Below are 23,926 nucleotides of genomic sequence, written 5' to 3' on the forward strand. Positions count from 1 at the left end.
CAACATAAAAATATGAAAAAAATCGCTGTTTGTTGAGCGATTGCTAAGTCCAGCATTGTGCAAGCCATTTTACATTGTTTTATCTAATTTCTCCCTGACTACAATCCTACAGGGAGATGAGATTCTTTTCCCCTATTTTTCAGACATGGACTCTGGGGCTCTAGGAAGTGAAGTCACCATTCAAGATCACAGAGGTAGTAGTAGTAGAGGTTTAAATCCCAACCCAACTCAAAGTCCACTCGCAACTGGGAATCTACTTTAGAATATATTCTCTTGAACAGCTAAACTTCAACCCCATTCACTTATTTATTCCACGAATATTTACTGAGATCCTATCTATGCCAAGGTCTGTAGAGGCACCAAGAATATAGAGGTGAACAAAAGAGACTTTAAAAGTCCTGCTTTTAGGTGCTTATATTCCAGTAGGAGGAGACAGGTGATAAACAGCATAAATAAATGAAAGATATAGTATGTTAGATAGTGATAAATGCAAAGGAAATAAAGCGTAAATAAGCAAGGCAGGAGAATATAAAATCTTCATATCCCCAAGGAATCTATGTCATTGGCTCATGGAAAGCTTATCACATTTACTTGTGCCTCTCCCCCATCGCCCTCCCCACCCAGCATCACCACACACACATCCTTTTCCCGTGGTTAGGACAGGATCTAGCACATTATCTAAAGTGGAAATCGCTTTTTTGGGATATAGGATTAAGTGACCTGGATTCTAAGCCTTGGGCAAGTCTCTACTCCTCTCTGGGCCTCAGTCTCCTCCATCAGGATACGGAGGAGTTGAACTAGAAACGATCCCTAAGGTCCCTTCCAACTCTGACGCTCTCGGAGTCTAAGAATAGGGTTAAAGAGACTAGGGAACAGCGAAAGCTTCCCCACCCTAGCAACTGCTGCTAGACAAGGGCCATCTCCTGGCAGAGGAGGAAACTCCTCCCTGAATCGGGGAGGTCTTTTGGCATCCCATCATGCATCGCGACTTTGCCTCTCTAGGAGGCACGTTTCGGCCTCCTTGGTCACCACCTTCCCTTTGGATCCTGCCGGAGAGTGCTCCTCGTTCCTATGGCAACCGTGCCAGGTCCACGCGCAGACGGCGGGTGGCAAGGGTCAAAACAGATTCACAGAGTAGAAGACCTCGACTTGTTCTGTCCTCGCCTTTGGTGCGCCGGGCCTTTAAGTATCACGTGACTACCCTCCGGCTCGTCCCTTCTCTTTCCCCTCCCCAGGCCCCGGCGAGCGCTGGTGTGGACCGGAGGCTCCCGGCCCGGCGGACTAACTGGAGCACGGACGCTGCAGCCGGTTAGGCCGGTGCCCTTTCCCGGTAACTCCTTCCCGGCGTGACGCGCGGAGCCGCGGACGCGGCGGGGCCGGGCAGGCTCAGGGATCTCCAGTCAGTTCTTCCTCGTTCCGGGTCCCCGCTGGGCCCGGGGAGAACCCGGAGCCGATAGGGCCAGACCCAGGGCTCTCGGGGGCGGCGAGGGATGCGGCTGTCTCCTGGAGGGTTGCGACGTTCGGCGGGAGCTCGAGGCGGGGCTCAGACCTAAGCATGTCTCTGGGAGCGTCTGCCTGGTCCTGGGGATACTGCCCGAGGGCGATACCTACCTGTTGGGCAGGTTGTTTCCTGTCCTGAGGCTGGTACGGTCGAGCTGTCAGCAAAAGAACACAGCGCCCCGGCACTTGGGCTCTCTAAGTGGAGGCGACTGACACAGTTGAATAAGGCACTGGTTGCACTGCATGGTAGAAAAAATAATGGTAATAAATACTGCTTATTGGCTGCTGACCCCATGCTCAGTAAATCCTTTACCGTTTAACTCCCATGTCGAGCCTTTCAAGGTGGTATTATTTTCACCCATTTTATGAAGGAGGACACTGAGGCTTAGCAAGTTTTAAGCAATTTGTCCAAGGTCATAAAGCGATGGAGGACAGATCCCAATGTTAGTCTGATTCCAGAGTCTATGTGCTTAACTAATAGCTACATCGCCTTCTCAGTTTTTAGTTTTTTGTGTGTGTATTTTGTACGACAGAATAGGTTATAGGTTGCCTTAACAAATAAGAAGCTTCTTTTTGTTTTAGGGTTTTATTCGGCATGCTTTCGGTCTTAAACAGTGGCCATCAGATTAGTCTTTGGTGAAGACTCCGAGGTAGCATTTAGACTCCCACTTGCCAGAATCCACACTGTTACAGCTTTGCCTCCCTTAAGTAAGATATCACATTAGATGCTTGATCCTTAAGATGTTAGTGATTGTGAGAAACCAAGATAAATATGGGGCTTCCCTGATGGCCCAGATGTTGAAGGATCTGCCTGCAATGCGGGACACCTGGGTTCCATCTCTTGGTTGGGAAGATCCCCTGGAGAATTCCATGAACTGTATAGTCCATGGGGTCGCAGAGTTGGACAGGACTGAGCAACTTTGACACACAAGATAAATATGACCTTTGAAAAATCACTGTGTGATATCACAAAGATCATGATCTCCTGGAGTGTGTAAATATGTCCGTGCAATGGAGCACTACCTTGTTAACTTGACAGGATTACTTCCAAAATCCACAGTGAACTCAGTCACTACCCTCAGCAGAGATGGAGCTTTAACATTTGAAGACCATACCTGGTCTACAGTCTCTGCCATTAATGCCCCTCTGATGGCGAACTAAAACTCTTCTCACCACTTTTTCTCATCTGAGGTCTCCACTTACAATTACAGTATTGCTAGTGATTAAAGACAGCTTCCTGTTTTCTTGTTTGAATAGGCATGGTGACAAAGAAGAGAATTGGGGCATGTGAGGTTATAACTCCAGTTTTATTTTAGAGTATTTCACTTTCATCTTTGTACTTATTTAACTCCCAAGAACATCACAACTATCTTATTTTGTAGTTTTGCATATAGTAAATTTTACGATTTCATGAATTTATTTAGCAAGTGCTCAGTAAGGGATTCTCTAACCACATATTTTAGGTTTAAACTATTATTGTCAGACAACTTCCCCGTTGGTCCAGTGGTTAAGGCTCTATGCTTCCTCTGCATTGGGTGCAGGTTCCATCCCTGGTTAGGGAGCTAAGATCCTACATACTGTGTGATGTGGCCAAAGAAATTTTTTAAATAAATAAAGATTAAACTGTTAACTGTCATAATATGTGAAATAGTATGTTAGAGATGTAGTTGCCTAGATTTCCCTATGTATGTTTTCTTGCGTTTGCTTATTATTTCTTCATCTCATTTGTTTTCAGTCATTTCTCAAGCTTTTCTAATCCAAGGATTTTGGAGAGTTGCTATCTTATTGCTCGTCTCTTCGTCTGTAATAGTTCTTATTTGTGATATTCAAAAATAGTAGCAAGGGTGTTCATTTAAGAAGGTGGGGTCAGACAGCTTGGTACTTTTCCTGCAAAATATCTTTTGTTTTGTTTTTCATCTATACATCTTATACCTTTACATAAAAAGTCAGACTGTCCAGATTTCTACCACTGAAACTTATTGCCTCTTCAATCATTTCAGCTCTGGAAAGGAAGAGAAATGGAAGTGAAAAAGTTGAGCATTTCCTGGCAATTCTTGATAGTTCTGGTTCTGATCCTGCAAATTCTGTCTGCGTTGGATTTTGACCCATACAGAGTCCTAGGGGTCAGCCGAACAGCCAGTCAGGCTGATATTAAAAAGGCTTATAAGAAGCTCGCCCGGGAATGGTAGGTGAAACAAAGAAATAGAAGTTTAAAATAAGCTAAGCAGTTTTAGCAGGAGAATGAAGCCTAAATTCTGGTTAGCTTTTATTTGTCTCTGTTTCTGTGTTCATTAAATATATAATATATGTTTGTCTAACATATTTTATATGGGAGAACGTATATTCATGTTATTCTACAATTTTTTAGAATCCAAAGCCCAGTTACTATGAAACCCCTTTTAGGAATTCTTTGGCTTAAAGAATCACCTTGATACTATTTGCTTATTTAATATTAAAGTAAGTAGGAGGGAACTTTAATAAATACATTTTAATATATATTATATAAATTATATGTATAAATATATATAATCAACAATAGATAAGCTGCCCTTCCCATGATATGTTATTCATAAAGTAACTCTTCATGAGTATCATTGCTAAAGGGAACACTACCCAGTCCTATTCTCTAGATTATTAATTTCTAAGCTTTAAAAAAAATTTTTATAGTAAGAGCTTTTTGCTCTCAATTTAAAGAGAATATTCAGGAACTGAGTACATTACTTAAAAAAATTATCATATAGAAAAGTCTTAATTTTTACCTGTAGATGTTGTATATGCTAGGGAATATGCCAGTGTTTGTGATTTAGCAGGAAAGCAATGAATTTAAAGCTTATTTTGGACAAACATTATCAGTGCCTTGGACATGACAGTAGAAATGATGGATTATATAGCTGGAGGGGAGCCACGGGGCAGGAAGGGACAGTGAAGACACAGGTGACAAAAGCTGGGTGAACCAACCAAGTAAGGAAAGAAAGTTAGGGATGGGAGCCATCATCCTGCGCCAACTGCATGCTAGGCTCCAGGTTCTATACTGTTTTATCTCATTTAAGCCTTATTATTACCCCCATGAGGGCAGATATTGCTGTCCCTGTTTTTTGGGTGAGCAACTAGGCTCAGAGTTGGGAAGTCTGTATTTCCTCTTGGTTCCATAGGTTGACCTTCTACACCAGCAGGTTTATTGCGGTTTTGTTTTTTAATCACTTGCCCATCTGGGCAGAAGTGAGAGTGAGTGGGTTAGTCTGGGTGGGTAGGAAGTTAACACAGCAGCAAAGCTGCCACGTGCAGATGACAACTCAGGCTGTGCCTGACTTTGCCTGATACCATTATTCTTCAGTGAAAAGTGCATCTTAGTATCCAGTTGGTGGTGGTAAAGGTGAAACGTAGTTTAAACTATAGTTTTGAATGTTTTGAATACCTGACTATTTTAGACCATATTCATATCATGAGATACCCAGAACTGGATACTAAAAATGAAGTCTCTGATTGTGCATGGCCTCTCCAGGGACTCTACAGCAAAGTCACTTTCTTTACTACATCATTTCAGTCTCTTGCCTCTTTGTATTTAAAGCAAAATACATAAATCTGTGATTAATTCATGAGGTAGCAACATTCTTTTCAACAAGGTATAGCCTTTGACAAAATCGTAAAAGCAAAAATGGTAGCTTGGTTTTATGGATCCTATTAAAATGTATAGCTTTGACTTTTCTGTCTTCCAGAGCTGAAAAAGTTGTTATAATATTAATTAAATGAATCATATGCTTCACTTCCTTAATTAGATTCTCTTTAGGAGTGTTATGTCACCATACATATAAATAAACTATCATCTAGTGAAAGTCTAAAATTTCACTTTACCCTCATATTTTCACTGTACTATTATTTTCTGCTTTTTAGGCTCTGGTAATATTTTATCATTGAAACTGTTTCATTTCATAGTGGTTTCATATGCAGTTGGCCCTCAAACAACATGAGTTTGAACTGTGCAGTTCATCTGAGCCCCCGTGTTGTTCAAGGGTCACTTGTACACTGAAAAATAGCAGTTTCCTTGTTTGACTTTTCATAATGAGCTACTCCATGGGGAATGGTTAATTACTGAATTTGATTTGTAGCTTTCCCCTGCTGTTTTATCACTTAATAGTATTTCTTACCCTGCTCAGGGCTTCCCTGGTGGCTCAGTGGTAAAGAGTCTTCCTGCAGTACAGGAGATGCAGGTTCTATCCCTGGGTTGGGAAGATCCCCTGGAGTAGCGGGGCTACCTACTCCAAGGAGAACTCCAAGGAGATACTCCAAGGAGAATCGCTTGGACAGAGGAGCCTGGTGGGCTACAATCTATGGGGCTGCAAAGAGTCAAACACAACTGAGCGATTAACACTTAACATGTTCAAGAGCTTTCTCTTTGCTTGGTAAAACCATTTTAAATTCCTTTTTAATCTCAGAAAAATGACATTTCTCTCCCAATAATTGTCTTATCATAAGTACTTTTCTTGTGTCACCTACATTGGCAAAATAACTCCTCCAACCCCAAGAAAAAGGCATCATAAAATTTGATTTGAAGCAAATGGGTACAACATGGTCAGTCCCCTAAACAGTAAATCGATTTGTCTGATACTTTATTATTTTTTTCTATCTTCGTTTTTAGTCCCTTAAAGGTAGCACCTTTGTTTTTATTCCCTATTTGTAGATGCTCAATGGATACCAAATACAAATTTTTCTTTACTTTGAAATTTAAAAGTTGCATATTGTATTGTGGGCTTTCCTGGTGGCTCAGACAGTAAAGAATGTGCCTGCAACGTAGGAGACTGAGGTTCAGTCCCTGGGTTGGGAAGATCCCCTGGAGAAGGGAATGGCAACCCACTCCAGTGTTCTTGCCTGGAGAATTCTATGGACAGAGGAACCTGGCGGGCTACAGTCCATGGGGTCACAAAGAGTCAGACATGACTGAGTGACCAACACTTTCACTTTCATTATATTGTAGTCTGAAATGTTGCTTATATACTGAACATAGCATTGGATGGTGCTTTCCTAGAGGTGAATTTATCCTTTTCTAAATGTTTTCAACTTTGCGGTATTTTCCCATAGTCAGGAAAATACTCCTTATAAGCTGAAACGGTCTCGTGGTTTCCTGCCTGTCCTCGGGCCTTGGCTTCCTCTGTTTCAGGATCTGTGGTTTTAATCCAGCCCCCAGTACTCTGTCTTCGATTCAATCTCCTTAAAAGCCCCTTCTTCCCTTCTCTTCCCCCGCCTACCGAGTTCTGTATGTTAAATCTGCATTTGTGCAGTTGCATGATTTTTATCCTCTTAGCCTTCGGCCTGAGTTTGAATATTGAAAGCGCTTTTCTTTTTTCCTTTGGTCGCCCAGAAGCATATTCTGGAACCACCATCTTGTTTCCTTAAATCATTATTTTCATCACATTTAGCTGAGTTTTTTTCCCACTAATATTCATAACAAGATTAAATACTCAAGGGAGGAGCGATGTTTAAATTCACCAGCCAACAATTTGAAGTTCCTTTATTTTTAGAGAAGTCAGAATATTATAATTCAAATATGCTCTTGCTAGAATAAGTTGGTCAAGTTGTAAATTTTCTTATTCAAATATGCTTGGTACTGTTTTTAGTAGTCATTTGCTTCCCAGTGGATTGTTTCTCTTTCCAGAACCTTTGCTAGAAAAAATTTACTAGAAGTTAGCAGTAGTGATTATTTAAAAAATAAGCTCTGTAATAGAATCTCTTAATAAAATGAACATTGAAAAATCAGTTGGTATAAAACACTGATTTAGATGTTAGAGAGTTCTAGGGAAGTAAAACCCGGCCCCTACTTTCCAAGACTTTAAAATAGCCAAAGCTGAAATTGGTAAATATAAGAATATTACAGAATAATATATGACAGCAAGATAGATACAGTTAATTGCCAGCTGTGTATAATAGCAAATGTTAGTTCCAATATTAATTGAAATCACTTTGCATAAACTGTAGACTTTCCTCACATTTTTAAAACATGTGACCTTGAAATCATTATCTATTTGTAAATAAAAGGCACTGGGGCAAAATGGAATAACCAAGATAATATTGAAAATTAAAACGTTCTAGTTTGAACATCAGCAACAAGATACTGTTTGGAACATGGTTATTACAGATTCATGGAGTATCCTAAAAACTGCTTTGTCCACCTGAGTTGTCAGAAGAAACATCTACATTGATATCATTCTAACATTGGGATGAAATGCTGCCATCCTGGGAAAAGAAGTTGGTTCTTATTAATAAGTGACCTTAGCCTTGGGCTCCAACGGTGTTCAAGAGCAGTGTAAAGACAGATATACATTCCACCCTTCCTCAGTGAAAGCCTAGAACGCTATCTGGTGCTTTGAAAATGTGCCTGGCTAAAGCACTGTGGGAAGAAATTGCCTGTTTCACAGTTTCATTTACTGGAATCACGTGAAGCAACTAATTGCTTCTCCCACTTATTTTTAAGGAACTGTTCTAGCAAAATGCCCTTCCATTTGCCTCTAACGTAGTGAACTCTGTGTACAAGGATGTTAATTAACCATGTGTAAAACATTAAATCCACCGTCACCACCTGCCCATTTGTGTTTCAGGCATCCTGACAAAAACAAAGATCCTGGAGCAGAAGACAAGTTCATTCAAATTAGCAAGGCTTACGAGGTATCGTGTCAAACTTTATGATGCATCTATTGGCTTTTGTAAAATTTATCTTAGATGATCAGTTTTGTAAAGTCCTCTTGGAAAGGGTATGCTCCCCATGCCCTTGACCCAGTCTAAATAGTGGTAGAGACAGCATTTTTTACTACATCCAATTTGTTGAAACCAGTGCCTACACACTCTGCTCTTAGAGAAACTGCCCTATTTTAAAGGCTTTAATTGGAGTTTTAGAGTAACCCTGAATGTCGACTTCCTTATGTCACATGCTCAATTTGGCAGCACAGGAGATTCGGGTTTGATCCCTGGGTCGAGAAGATTCCCCTGGAAGAGGAAACAACAGCCCACTCCAGTATTCTTGCCTGGAGGATCCCATGGACACAAGGAGCCTGGTGGCCTGCAGTCCATGGGGTTGCAAAGAGTCAGACATGACTTAGTGACTGAGCACATATGCATACTAGAAACTTACATTAAAGAAACACAGACCAATTTGCCTGTATTTGTTAAAGTGACTCAAGGTTACAAATACATTTAAACACGAGGTTTTTAACAGTTTTCCAACATATCAGCTTAAGTAAGTTCATGTGGAATATGTAAGAAAGATAAGTCCATGGCTTCCTGATTTGTGTTAGGGTAATGTTCTTCAACAGAAAGTGCTTAGCTCATAGAATGATGCTTCATCCTAAAATAGGTTCTTGAATTAGACTTCAAAGTTATTTCTCAGTAAGAGTCAGCTAACATACAATCACAGAATTCAACCCTATAGCTACTTTTTGGTGTTCACAACTTTTCATAACGTTCGTTTGAATGAATTATTCCAACTTAGATGATACGACTAAGTCAACATTCTCATGGCTGAGCCCTAATGTCAAAGTTATGTTAAATTTAAGACTTCCCTGTCTATCCAGTGGTTAGGATTTCACACTCTCACTACCAAGTGCCTGAGTTCAGTCTGTAGTCGGATAACTAAGATCCAACAAGCCCCACGGCACAGCAAAAAAAAAAAAAGTTTTCTGATTTATTGATGTGTTTAGTATTATGATAGTTCAGAATCTTTAAAGCCAAGATGAGCCTGAGTAGCTAGCTACACAGTTGAAGTATTTTGGTCTTGAAATACTTAATTTTTCTATTAAGAGTTTCACAGTATGTTGAGTGACTGCATTTAAAATATCAAATTGTGTTGTATCTTTACATTTATTTTCTTCCTTTATCTTCAGAGGTAAATATTTACAGGAAAGTCCTTTGTGTGGCCCTTTTTTTTGCTGTTTTATTTTCTGGACTTCTTATTTTCTTCCCCTTTCTTTGTAGATTCTTTCCAATGAAGAAAAGAGATCACATTATGACCACTATGGAGATGCTGGGGAGAGCCAGGGCTACCAGAAGCAACAGCAGCAGCGAGAGTATCGCTTCCGCCACTTCCACGAGAATTTTTATTTCGACGAATCTTTTTTTCAGTTCCCTTTTAATTCCGAACGGCGGGACTCAATTGATGAGAAGTATTTATTGCACTTTTCACACTACGTGAATGAAGTGGTTCCGGACAGCTTCAAGAAACCCTACCTCATTAAGATTACCTCAGACTGGTGCTTCAGCTGTATCCACATTGAGCCTGTCTGGAAAGAAGTAGTTCAAGAACTCGAAGGTTTGGGTAAGAGCATTTTATTCCTTGGAAGACATTTATATAAGAGAAGGTAACTTTTATGTCTCTTGAATTTTGGGGGGTATTGGAGAGAAGGAACAGTTAGTGTGATTTCTCTTCAGAAATTCATGGTGACTGGAGTTTTCTGAGGACACATTTTCAGAGGGGAAATGGGTAAGCCACTTTCATTCTTCATTACTAACTTGAAGTCTGTATGGTCTCCTGACATCTATTTGAGGGCCTGATATAGAGGAGAAACTTCAAGATTATCGGTTGAGCAGAGCAGCCCTCAAGTACCAGTCTTCATGCTGGTAGGTTATCCTTATGGTATTTGTGAGTTCACTCTGTATATTAATTTGCTAGGGGAGCCATAACAAAATACCACAGACAGAGTGGCTGAAACAGCAGAAATTTATTTTCCCATAGTTCTGAAGGTTAAAAGCTCAAGATCGAGGTGTCAACAGGTTTGCCATCTTGTGAAGCCTGTCTTATTGGCTTGCAGGTAGCCAACTTCGTCTGTGTCTGTGTGTTTGGGTCTGGTATCTCATACTCTCTTTCTGTGACCCTGTGTTTAGTCACTTGTCATGTCCAACTCTTTGCAACCTCATGGACTATAGCCCATCAGGCTCCTCTGTCCATGGGATTCTCCAGGCAAGAATACTGGAGTGGGTTACCATGCCCTCCTCCAGGGGATCTTCCCAACCCAGGGGTGGAGTTCAGGTCTCCCTCAAGCCCCGTTTTAACTCGGTTACCCCTTTAAAGGCCCCATCTCGAAATATAATCACACTCAGAAGTACTGGGGATTAGAGGGTCAACCTCTGCATTTTGGGGGCAAATAGCTCCACCTGTAACAAATAATATTCTAATTGTCATAGGTTACCACTCTCCATCACAGATTAGCCTTTCTTTTGTTCAGAGATATCACTTAGCTCCAGGAAAATTTTAGTTATCCGGGGAGGGTATTTATTTTAATAACTTATAAAAGTTGGAATTACTAAATTAAATGTATGTCTGTTTTGTAGGCATTAGCAGGCCTACTTATATTTATTTTTTTATTTTTGGCTGCACAATGTGGCTTGTGGCATCTTAGTTTCCCAATCAGGCATAGAACCCACAACCCCTGTATTGGAAAGCCAGAGTCTTAACTACTGAACCACCAGGGAAGGTCCAGGTCTTTGTTTTCTTTTTAACATCGATTTATTTGGCTGTGTTGGATCTTAATTGCAGCTCTCGGGCTTTTCATTGCAGCACAGAGGCTCCAGAGCATGAAGCTCAGTAGTTGCACTGCACAGTCTTAGTTGCTCCATGCCATTTGAGATCCTAGTTCCCTGACCTGTGTCCCCTGCATTGGAAGGCAGATTCTTAACCACCAGGGAAGTCATTGGCACAGTGGTTCCCAGCCTTTTTGGCACCAGGGACTGGTTTTGTGGCAGACAGTTTTTCCCATAGACTGAGAGAGAAGAAGCGAGGATAGTTTCAGGATGATTCAAGGGTATTACATTTATTGTTCACTTTTGAGCTTGTTTTCCTGCAACTGGATGGTCCCATCTGGGGGTGATGGGAAAGCAGTGGGGAGCGATTGTAAATACAGATGAAGCTTTGCTTGCTTCCTCACCCACTGCTCACCTCCTGCTGTGTGGCCTGGTTCCTAACAGGCCACAAATCGGTACCAGTTCATACCAGTCTACGGCCTGGGGATTGGGAACCCCTTCCCTAGCAGACCTATTCTTGAGTAACTAGAAAGGGACTAATAACCAGAGGGGCTGAGAGGCCCGGGTTGCTCTGGAGAACATGCACCACTGAAAGTCACCAGTTCAATTATTCTGAAACAGAACATTTCACCCTGCTGTTCAGAGGTACTCAGGTGCTCAGATATGCCATAATGCTTTCCTGTGATGGAATCAAGAAGTTCTTAGAAGTTGAGGAACATGGGGTTTTAGCACGTGGTCTCACATGTGGTAAGCAGCAGATTTTTGCTGTGGTGCCTGCTGAATAAATGAGGGGCCCAGGTCAGCTGTCAGATTGGACAGCTTCTTCATCACACAACACAGTCACACTTTGTGCCATGTGGGGTGATGTGCTAGAAACCATTTAACCTCTTCGGTCCAGGAGCTGACCTTAAGATCCCATAGCAGAACATAGACACTGGACCATTGCATAATTTAGAATGGTAATGCATGTACACCAAGGTCAGATCAGAGCCAACATGTGAACTTACACAATGTGAGACAGCATAGCACAGTGATCACTGTCATGACCACGTGCCTTGGAGTCAGATGCACCAGTCTTCAGATCACAGATGTGTCGTTTATAACACTTTGTGTCCTTGGACAGATTACTTAGCCTCAGTTTCTTCAACTCTAAATTGGAGTTATAATGTCAAACCAACAGGATTGTTATGAATATTAAATGAGAAAAGCATATATGAAGTGCCTGATACATGTTGAATACTTAAAGGTCCATCTAGTCAAGGCTATGGTTTTTCCAGTAGTCATGTATGGATGCGAGAGTTGGACTATAAAGAAAGCTGAGCGGAGAAGAATTGATGCTTTTGAACTGTGATGTTGGAGAAGACTCTTGCAAGTCCCTTGGACTGCAAGGAGATCCAACCAGTCCATCCTTAAGGAAATCAGTCCTGGGTGTTCTTTGGAAGGACTGATGTTGAAGCTAAAACTCCAATATTTTGGCCACCTGATGTGAAGAGCTGACTCATTTGAAAAGACCATCATGTTGGGAAAGATTGAAGGCAGGAGGAGAAGGGGACAACAGAGGATGAGATGCTTAGATGGCATCACCGACTCAATGGACATGAGTTTGGGTAAACTCTGGGAGTTGGTGAGAGACAGGGAGACCTGGCATGCTGCGGTTCATGGGGTCACAAAGAGTTGGACACGACTGAGCGACTGAACTGAACTGAATCAGTGAGCTTTAGAGAATTTTTGATTAACTGAGTTTTCTGGCTTACCAGCATTAAGTTTTTGAAAGCACCTATTTTGCAAATTCCTTTTTAAAATCTTTTCTAATGTTAGTTTTCTACAGCTCACAGACTATAAAGCACTGAGTTTTTCCTTATTTTTAGCTAAGTCTTGAAAGATGATTAGAAGTTTTGTACTCAGTCACTTAATCATGTCCAGCTCTTCATGACCCCCATGAACTGCAGCCCACCAGGCTCCTCTGCCCATGGGATTTTCCAGGCAAGAATACTGGAGTGGGGTGCCATTTCCTCCTCTAGGAGATCTTCCCAACCCAGGGATTGAACCTGTGTCTTTTGCATCTTCTGCATGGGCAGGCTCGTATTCTCTACAACTAGTGCCACCTGACCGGACAGGAAGTGGAGGAGTAGCATTCAGGCAAGAGGGAACAACGCAGACAGGAAGCAAAATAGCCAGTAGCAAGGGGTGACTGAGTGCAGATGAGAGGGGAGAAAGCAGGAGGAGCAACCTGGGAGTCAGGTGGTAAGAAGCCTTCAAGTCCAGACCAAGGAAGCTGGCCTTTACTTTATAGTATGTAATAGAGCCAAGAATGATCCTATCAGATCTGTGCTTTAGAAAGCTAACAGTTCAAGCTGCATGAAGTATAAACCAAAGAAGGTGAGAACAGAGGCAACAAGGTTACCAGTCCTGGCAAGGCAGCAACCATTGGCCTGAGCTCGGTCAGTAGGAACAGAGGGGGAACCGGTATCGGATATTTTGAGAGAAGGATCATAGGAGGACCTGGCACCTGGGGACCATTTGAATGTAAGAACTGAGGAAAAGAGAGGGGGTCAAAATGGACTCTGCATTCTCACTTGAGCTACTGAGTGGGCAGAGGATACAGGGAAGAATTGAATTGGGAGAAGTTGTTCTGAGTAATGATTGTGGTTTGGACTACCAAGTGTGGTGACATGACACTAATAGTATAATAATAGAAGCATAATAATAATAATAATATAACAATCGTAGTGAAATATTGTTTCACAAAAAGACACCAGGATTCTTGGCCTCCGGAGGAGAAGAATTCAATCCGGCGCCAGAGACGAGGCTTGATCGCTCAGAGCTTTGTGTAATAAAGTTTTATTAAAGTCTAAAGGAGATAAAGCTTCTGACATAGGCATCAGAAGCGGGCAGAAAGAGTACGCCCTTGCTAGTGTTAGCAATAGGATTATATACTCTCTAATTAGTTATTACAGTGAATCAAAAGAATGTCTGGAGGTTGTAAGGACCTTACTAGACCTACTCCCATAATTTACATTTTAAGATAACAGGATTAGCCAGAAAGTTTTTTTCCGGAGACTGTCCTCAAGCAGGATACATTATTGTTATATAATCCTAAGGAATGTAGAGGGACAAAATAGTTTGTCCTTTCTTCCTCCTTGAGAATTCCAGACCCCTCTCCCCTTGGGGACCCCTAGACTTCTTATCAACCTGCCTAGGAAATGACTCTCTCAATAGCTTGTATTATTACTGTATGCCAAGCACTAATGTAAGTGTCAACTCATAAACAACTCTTTTTGAGGAGAGTGCCGTTGTCATCTCTCTTTTATAGAGACTCGGCTCATTTTGGTACCTCTTCCAAGGTCCCACAGTTGGTACATGGCAGAGCTGGGATTCAAGCCCAGGGAGACTGGCTCTGTAATCCACGCGGTGAACAGGATGCTCCGCTGCTTTTCAGGGTCCTTAAGTCTGTGATGATTGAAGGTCTTGCCATCCTTTGGGATTGTTGTGCTCTATAATCCTAAATTAAAACTTAGAAAATTTTAAATCATGAAATTAAAAAACACTTGCTTCTTGGAAGGAAGGCTACAACAAACCTAGACAGCATATTAAAAAGCAGAGACATCACTTTGCCAACAAAGGTCCGTATAGTCAAAAGCTATAGTTTTTCCAGTAGTCATGTACGGATGTGAGCGTTGAAACATAAAGAAGGCTGAGCACCAAAGAATTGATGCTTTTGAATTGTGATACTGGAGAAGACTCCCGAGAGTCCTTTGGACAGCTTAGAGATCAAATGAGTCAGTTCTGAAAGAAATCAACCCTGAATATTCATTGAAGGCTTGATGGTAAAACTGAAGCTCCAATACTTTGGCCACCTGATGTGAAGAGCCAACTCGTTTGAAAAGACCCGAATGTGGGGAAAGATTGAAGGCAAAAGAAAAAGGGGGTGGCAGAGGATAAGATGGTTAGATAGCATCACTGACTCAATGGACATGAGTTTGAGCAAACTTCAGGAGATAGTGGAGGACAGCGTGCAGTAGTCCATGGGTCGCAAAGAGTCAGACATGACTTAGCAACTGAACAACAAATAATCCTAATAAGTCAGGACTCCAAATGACAAGGATGGAAGAAGATGGATTTGGATTCATAGAAGTAATGTTTAAGAATATTTAATCTGTTCCCGCGCTTCACTTCCCAGGTCCCCTAGAAAGTGGGATTTGACTAAATGTATTAGATCGGTTTAGTTTTCCTCTTTGGAACATTCAGATTCGTTGCAGATTCCTAACACTCAAGTTCCACTTGGTTACAGTTGGATTATACTGAGATGAGATCCTGACAATATCCATGGCCACTCCCTGTCCAAGCAAGGCAGTGTTATCCTTTAAGACAGTTACTGTAGAAAATGTTTCTATTCCGAGTTGACAGAAAAAGCAGACAGTCCTAAAGATTAACTGTGATCTAGGGAAGCCTGGACATGATTTCAAAATAACATAAAATGCCTGAATTGTAGTAAATGAAGGAAATGAAACAGTTCACCCAGAGCAGAACTGCTGTAGCTATTTAGGTGGAATCTACAGTCGTGCCGTTTGGTAATAACTAGTGTGCAAAAGCAGACCACGTTTATAGACTGCCATGCTGTGGAGGAAGGCCCAGAAATAGTCAGCTCTGCTGTTGACCTTGAGGATCTTACTCTTACTGGGAAGAGAAAACAGACACTCAGGAAATTCACAGCAGCCTCGCACGTGCGTGTACAGAATAGTACGGTACTATAGGAGTAAGTAGAAAATGATAAGGAATTCATCCATGTTCTCATTTAAGACATTTGTCTTAGAAATTCCCTGGCGATTCAGTGGTTAGGACTTGGCACTTTCACTGCCAAAGCCCAGGTTCAATCCCTGGCCAGGGAACTAAGATCCTGCAAGCCACACGGCACAGAGAAAAAAAAAAAAACTTTTCTTAATGGACCAAGTACTATATTACACTAATAAGTCTTTTTGTTTGCTTGTTTTGTTTTTTTAGCATTTTACTTATTTTGCATTGTGCTAAATACTTTGGATTGTCTTTATTCCCAGAGTAATCCAATGAAAGAAAGACTATGATTATGCCTGTTTTACAGATGAGGAAAGTGAGGCTCACTTGTTAAAGAACAAGTGAGGTCACACTGTTCATAACCCACAGTGTTAAGGTATGGACCCAAAAGTCTGACCCCAGAGTTCACTCTTAACCACTGTGCTGCACTGCTCAGAAATAAGTAAAACCTAGTCCTTACCCCAGGAAGCACACGTAAGAGACAGACCTAAATCACCGTGGCATACACAGTGCCCCCTGGGAGGTGCCAACAGTTACCAGGGTATCAAGGAGGTTGGTGTCTTGAAATCAGATAATTTCTCTCTTTCAAAGAGTTATTCCTAAAAGTAGCCAAGTGTATGACAACTTCTTTTGTGTAGGTTCTGCTTAGATACTGGTAAAGTTTTTTATTTTCTCCTACTGAAACTCCATGTTCTTGATTTTGTGTTATTTCACATCATTTTTCATCTTAGTAGTTTATTGACAGATTTGTATTTAGCCAGATTTGACAGTGTCGTGTTCTTCCAGTTGGCTCTGTACCATCCCTTTAGGCATATGGAAAAGTTGAAAGATGAATATCTGTATGCAAGAGAGAGGGAGATGAGAGAATTTCCCTTAAAGATAGGATACGTATTTAAGATGGCATAATAAAAGCAAATATAATTTGATGCCTCAAAGTAGAGATCTTTAGTACTTTACGGAAAAAAACACTGTCTTACAAACTCAAAAAGAGGAGAGAGTATTTATATTTTAATTCCCCAGGATCTGCAAATTAGCCAGAAACATCGATCCATAGAAAAACCAAATGGTTCTGAAAAAAAGTCACATCCGCTTTGCCTTTCTTTTAAATTTGCAACTCAGATTTGTCTAGAGACTGGTGTGTCCTTGTCATCCAGCCAGGTTATGCTGACTCAAGATAAGAATAGATGAGCTGTACTTCTGTCGGCCCAGCTGAGCTTGCATTATGAACCCAGAACTTTGGAGTGTAGAGAGTTTGAAGGCAAGAGGAGGAGTCATAAAAACCGTGTTGTGCACTGTGATTCAGAGACGCTAAGTCACCACCAGTCATCACAGTCATTTCCCAGCCTGAATCTCAGGGAGAAAACAGTGCTGCTGACTTTTCCGACTCTTTCTTCCCAGCTTGGATGGGGAGCGAGGGAAGGATTAGGGTCTGGACTTCAGAGAATTTTGGAATTCCTGTTATATTCTTAAATATCTTTTCAGGAGGAAAGATGCCACAATTTTAACTATCAAATGTGTATCATTCTTTATGCTATTCTAGTTTATGTGATAATTAATCTATAGGAAAGAAGTAGCATTCTTCCAGAATTTAGAAATGGGATGATAATATTAAGAATCGAAGTGCTTTGTAGAAATGATCCGAAGAAATAGCCTTTATAGGCTGAGAAAGGCTACAATGAAGGTGATGTAGGTAATTCCAAGAACTCAGTGGTAATTTTAAGTAAGATAAATGAAGCCGATCACTTGTATTCTGTTTTAACCAGAAAAAAGCTATATTGATGGGAGTATAGGAATGTTGTGGGGAAGATGACATAAAGAGTGAAAGTGTGACATGGTTCATCCCACTCCATGTATGAGAGTTTTGTGGAGGTTATAATTCCATTCACATGAGAGACAGTCTGTAGATCAGACTTCACATGGTCTAGATGAAATAATACCTGATAATAATAGTTATAATTAATTAGGCACCTGCAATATTCCAGGCTCTGGGCTAGGTTCTTTTTTATATTGCCTTAACCAAAAAGTTTGTTTGGGTTTCTCATAACATCTTGTAGAAAAACCAAAGTGAACTGTTTGGCCAACCCAGTGTATCATTTAATCTTCACAACAATTTATCTTCATTATTCAAATAAGGAAACTGAGGCTCAGAGACATTAAATGACTTGCCTAAGATTGCACACCTAATGCATAGCAGAGCTGGGATTTGAGTCTGGTTCTGACTTTGAATACTTTATTCATTTACTTGTTTTTAGAAAATTGAACGACTACTAAGTGGCAGGAACTATTCCAGATACTAAGGATTATAAAGCAGTAAACAAAATGCCCCAAGCCCCTACATTCATAGAGCTTATATTCTAGTGAAGAGACACAAAGAAACAAACAAAATATACAATCTGTCAGCTGGTTGGTAGAGTATGATTAAAAAAAAAAAAAAGGCTGGGCTCTAGGGAATGCCAGGGTGAGAGTCTTCAGTTTTAAATCAGGAAGCAGTAAGACTTCCCTGGTGGTCCAGTGGTTAAGACTCCTTGCTTCCACTGCAGGGAACATGGATTTGATTCCTAGTTGGGAGACTAAGATCCCACATGCTTCACGATGCAGCCAAAAAAAAAAATCCAGCAGAAGAGGAAGATCTCACTGAGCAGGCATCCTGCAGGGGCTAAAAGAATGAGCTTCAGGAATATCGGAGGGGAGAGTGGGATAAACAGCAATCTCAAAAGATCTCTTCAGTTTCCTTTGCTCTCCCAAGACCTGCATCTCCTGTCCTGATCCTGGGCCCACCAGCCACTGTTCTGATTACTGATTCTAGTCCCAAAGTCTGATAGGGAGCCCCTCTGAATAGTTACTGGAAAGGCATATTCTCCAGAACCAATTTAATATGGTGGCTTCTGGCCTATATAGCAGTCCCTGGTAAGGTCATTGGTGGTGAGTCCATCTCTAAGAATTTGATCCCTCCAGCATTCAGAACCTAGTGGTAGAACCTACTGGGGACAGGAAGGAACCAGGCTTTGTGGTCAGCTGCAGGTCAGCTTTGAACCAGGGTTCAAATCTTGGTCCTACTGTACACTGTGGTTCCAGGAAGGTTTCCTCAGCCTCTCCAAGTACCAGCTTGCTCATCCATGAAGGTGACAATACTTACCACTCAGGGTTTGCTGGTGTGAACAGTGATAACATCTTTAAAGCTGTATGCATGCTGCCTAACTTGGAAAGGGCTCAAGACATGCCAAGTAGGCTGAAGGGGATCCTGCATGTGGGGGAGCAGTTTTCAACATGGGAGCTGCTCGGCCTCATTGAGAAGGACTTGCAGTTGGTGAAGGAGTCAGCTACTCAGATGTCCAGAGATGTGCCCTCCAGGCAGAAGGACCAGCCAGCGCTGAAGCCAAAGGCAGGAACCTGCCAGTGTGTTTCAAGAAGAGCAGGGATACCAGGGGCTGGAGTAAGTGAGCATGAGGAGTGGGAGAGGAAGGGGGCCAATGGCCAAATCACAGAGGGTCTTGTCAGCCTTGGTGAAGACTGACTTTTATTCTGAGTGAAATGAGGAGTCTGTGCCAAATTTGGGCAGAGGAATGACATGATCTGTTGTTTATGTTTTAGAAGGGACCGTCTGGCCACCATACTGAGGACAGAAAGTGTGGGGAGACAAGGAGAAACAAGACACCGTTGAGGAGGTTATTACAGCAGCTTGGGAGAGAGAGAGAAAGATGACCGAGAGACAGGATACAGTGCAAGTGGAGAAAAACAGTTGAACTCCCACTGTATTTTGAAGACAGAACCCACTGGGCTTGCTGACAGACTGGATGTAGGGTGTGAGAGATGAGAGGAGTCAAAGATGACCCTTAAGACAAAAGTCCTGAGTAACAGGAAGGAACCACCATCGATGGAAATGGTGAAAGCCCGGGTGGATCAGGTTTGAGAAAGAAGATGAGGGGTTTGTTTTTGAAACTTAGAAGTCTGTTAGACATCCCAGGGAAAAAAGAATATTTACTGGCTATTAACATTTAATGTATCTCCAATGTTTAGCAAAGGATCTAGCCGTCCAAATATATTGTTTGAATGAAAGACAAGAAAAGTTATTCAAACACTAAAGTGAAATAGGTATCAGATGATCCCATTTTATGTGTAGACAAACACATACACACTTATTTGTATAAGAAAAGATACAAACAGATACCAACATATTAACAGTAGTTATATGGGATAGGGCCTAATGATTTTTACCTAATCTCTCTCTCTGAGAATCTGTGTAACATCTCTATAAAATAAAAGGGAGACATGCTCTGAAGAGTGAGAAGACTGATTCTAGCTTATCAACAAATCCTAGGGTTTTTTCAACCATTGCCAAGTCGATGAACCCTTGAATTGTTTACAGATGGTGTCCTTTATGAATAGGACCATTGTGGACAGGTTGTTCTTTTCTTTTGAAGTATTTCTTCTTGATCTACTCCCAAAATTAGAAACAACAGACTAAAAGATAAAAAGATTTGTAGCTCATCTTAAACATTGCCAGATGGCTTTGCAGAAAAATTGAACCAATTTAGAATTCCAACAGTGAAGCGATGCTAGACAGTCTGTCGGGAAAGTTATCCCCTCCTACTAAGTCAGGATTTCAGGTTCACACCAGAAAATTACTTAGCAACACTTTTTCACCTGCCACAGGGGCATAAAAGGCCTTCATGGAGGTCTTTGTATTTTTCAGGAGTAGGAATTGGCGTGGTCCACGCTGGGTACGAGCGACGCCTGGCCCATCACCTGGGAGCACACAGCACACCCTCGATCCTCGGAATCATAAATGGGAAGATCTCCTTCTTCCACAATGCAGTTGTCCATGAGAACCTTCGGCAGTTTGTAGAGAGTCTGCTTCCAGGGAACTTGGTGGAGAAAGTAAGTATGTGGCTTAGAAGTAGTTTAAGAGCACCTAGGATTGCTGGCTGCTCTGAACTCAACCCTCGGTCATCCTCAGACCTGAGTTTCATTTTGAGCAGGACAAGACACATATTAATTAATTGCTCAGACTAAATCATTTAAATGAAGTCTGCTAGAGGCTGAAAATTGAAATAGGTGAAGTGGAGAGACTGAAAGGATTATCCCTGTTACAACCACTGGGAAGACTGATGCTGTTGTAGGAAGTCCCTCAGTCGTGTCCTACTCTTCGCGAACCCATGGACTATAGTCTGCCTGGCTCCTCCATCCATGGGATCCCCAGGCAAGAATACTGGAGTGGATTGGCATTTCCTTGTCCTTGGGATCTTTCTGACCCAGGGATAGAACCCAAGTCTCCCACATCGCAGGCAGAGTCTTTACCATCTGAGCCACCAGGAAAGCTTCCCTTCCCTTCCTGTCATAGGAATCTGAGCCTAAAGTGAGAGTTCGTCTTATTTTCTCAACAAAAAGTTAGATCACAGCATAGGATGAAGAGTTTCTTTCCAGCTTCATGCATTTGTTCATTTGAAGATACTTTTCTTAAGAGAGTATTCAAATTAAGTTCTATTTGGTTATATATCTAAGGACCCTAGCTATTGAAAGCACTAGATTCCATGAAATCAGATGTTGTTTTTGGAACTTTCAAAGCACATATGATGCAACAGTATGAATAAATTTCACAAACAAAAGACTGAGCTGGAGAAACTAGGCACAAGGAGTTCATGCAAGCGAAACTGTGATTTTTATATTTAAGAAGCGTTTTTCCCTCAGTTTCTTAGGTTAGAACAGGATTCCTATTTTGCTTTACTTGAAAATAATTCATATGTATACCTGTGGCTGATTCATGTTGATGTTTGGCAGAAAACAACAAAATTTTGTGTAGCAATTATCCTTCAATTAAAAAATAAGTAATTTTTTTTTTCTTAATGATTTTTGATTTAATAATAACAAGAAGAGTTAAACACCCAGCTGTTTCTATCCTATTCCTACACAATCTGTCCCACCAGGATCATTTCCCACAAAAGAAACATTTGTTGGAGTTAGCTTGAAATTGTCAGAGTGCACTGTAGCCTCCTAAAACCGTGACAGGCTGTCTTGGTAGGTCCTCAGACCTTTCCAAATACCTGTTGTATGTTGGGCACTATGCTAAGTACTGAGGATACTTCTCAAGAAGCTCCCGATCTAATGGTGACTGTTTCCATCCTTCATGCAGAGTGTCCATCCTAGAGACTTGAGAAAGGCTTCCTGGCAGAAGTGACCCCTGTACTGAGTTTGCTGGGTGAGGAAAGTGAAGTAAGGAATGAGTTCAGGCAGGCAGAGGTCTGGAACATGAGACAGCCTGTTTTGTATGAAATAGTCATTAGTGAGTGGGAGAGGACAGGCTAAACTAGTTAATGGGGAAGGAACAGGGGAATCTCACCATGAGAGTCTCCTTTAAAGAGGCTTGGCCTGCAGGTGATAGAGCCATTGAAAGAGGCTGAGCAGTGGAGTGAAATGATCAGATTGAAGTTCTATATAGATCATTCCAGGAGCACAGTTGAAAGATAAATTTTGACCTGTGATAAAAATTTTCTAGAAAGTAATTTACTCATGTTTTTGTTTTCTCAGGATTATTTTAAGGCATAAACAGGGAAGCACATAAGTATCAATTCAGACTAACACAACATTGGAAAGAAGTTATACTGTAATTTAAAAGTTTTTTTTAAAGTAGCAATTCAGATGGCAATGAATGAAATTATGTAATATAGAGGTGGGGTGGGCCCACTTATTTTTATTTAAGTCATTTTGAAAGAGCAATTATTTCATTGACTTAAACTAAAAAGTCATCTATAACTAAGCAAACCAGCTTCAAAAGCTCAATTTTTTTATGATATGGTCAGTAATAACTTCAGAAAGATTATGATTTCAGTCTGTATGAGTTGGATCACATGAAAATATGAAATCAATATTTATGTTAAAATTAATATTTAATTAATTTTAGTTAAATGAAGGCAAAAAGATTAGTTGCCTGCATTTTTTATTTTTTACAAAACAGTCTTTTACCCTTATTTGATTCTGTTTATCTCCTGACTGGATTATAACTGTTAAGAATTAAATGTTGTAACTGACATCCTCTTTTCAATTCAAGGTTACAAACAAAAATTATGTCAGGTTCCTCTCTGGCTGGCAGCAAGAGAATAAACCACGTGTCCTCCTGTTTGACCAAATGCCCACCATACCACTGCTCTACAAGGTACTTTAGGTGTCCCGGTAATGTTTCCTCTTATTTTGGTGATTTTCCATTTTATAAGTAATAGCTCACCCCATGAGAAATGTTTGAAGACCAACAATTTGCCTTAAAGCACCGTACGTTGAGGACCTACTGATGCTATTACTAGGCTAGCACTTTCCACACACACAATAGCAGTTAATCTTCAGAAGAACCCAACAGTACAGATTGTGATCCCTATTTTATAGACCAGAATACTGAAGTTTATATGGTTGTATAACCTGCCCAAGGTCTCCCTGCAGTGGGTTGAATATTGACTCCTTTGAAGCCTGATTCCAAACCTGCTCTCTGAATGATACTCTGTACTGCACTTGCACACCTCTGATTATCACTGTGAAGGAGATGGGAGAGGAAAGTGCTTAACCGTTGGCATGGTCACGGCCATCTTACGCCCTTGGGGTACAGGTTGTAGAGACATGGATGGACCTAGAGTCTGTCATACAGAGTGAAGTGAGTCAGAAAGAGAAATATATATAGCATATATGTGGATTCTAGAAAAATGGTACAGATGAACCTAGTTCCAGGGCAGGAATAGAGATGCAGACGTAGAGAATGGATGGGTGGACGTAGCGGGGGAAGGGGAGAGTGAGATGAGTTGGGAGATTAGGTTTGAGATGAATACACTACCATGTGTAAAATAGGCAGCTTGTGGGAACTTGCTGTACAGCACAGGGAACTCGGCTTGATGCTCTGTGACGACCTAGAGGAGTGGGATTGGGGGTGGGGGAGGCGGAGGGACATCAAAGAGGGAGGGGATATGTGTATACGCATAGCTGATTCACCTTGTACAGCTAACAACATTATAAAGCGGTTATACTCCAGTTTAAAAAAATAAACAGCAGTTGGGGTACAGGTAATTCCTCAAACCTCTCACCCCCAGTACAGATCTCAGTAAGATGAATATCTTGCTCTATCTGAAAAACAGAGTTAATTGTTATTCAGCTTTAT

At 41.2% G+C, this 23,926-nt stretch overlaps 1 protein-coding gene and 1 non-coding gene across 4 annotated transcripts in view; both read left to right on the top strand.

Annotated features, from left to right (window-relative positions):
* The first annotated feature begins 1,077 nt into the window (after positions 1-1,077).
* The window catches only part of DNAJC16 (DnaJ heat shock protein family (Hsp40) member C16), a 39,589-nt gene continuing 16,740 nt past the window's right edge, over positions 1,078-23,926 (top strand). Inside the window, exons 1-6 of one of the 3 annotated variants that reach the window (XM_040263995.1) lie at positions 1,078-1,761; positions 3,501-3,685; positions 8,091-8,157; positions 9,460-9,799; positions 20,486-20,670; positions 22,838-22,942. In XM_040263995.1, coding sequence (XP_040119929.1) covers positions 1,744-1,761; positions 3,501-3,685; positions 8,091-8,157; positions 9,460-9,799; positions 20,486-20,670; positions 22,838-22,942 — 900 coding nt within the window. In that variant the 5' untranslated portion in view covers positions 1,078-1,743. The remainder of the gene's footprint in view (positions 1,762-3,500; positions 3,686-8,090; positions 8,158-9,459; positions 9,800-20,485; positions 20,671-22,837; positions 22,943-23,926) is intronic. The other 2 variants (XM_040263996.1, XM_040263997.1) reach the window with 2 other exon arrangements.
* Positions 15,819-15,890, top strand: TRNAE-UUC. Its single transcript has one exon. It is a non-coding gene; the product is annotated as a tRNA-Glu (tRNA).

This window comes from Oryx dammah, unplaced genomic scaffold (genome assembly GCF_014754425.2).
Source record: "Oryx dammah isolate SB20612 unplaced genomic scaffold, SCBI_Odam_1.1 HiC_scaffold_21, whole genome shotgun sequence".
Taxonomy (NCBI): domain Eukaryota; kingdom Metazoa; phylum Chordata; class Mammalia; order Artiodactyla; family Bovidae; genus Oryx; species Oryx dammah.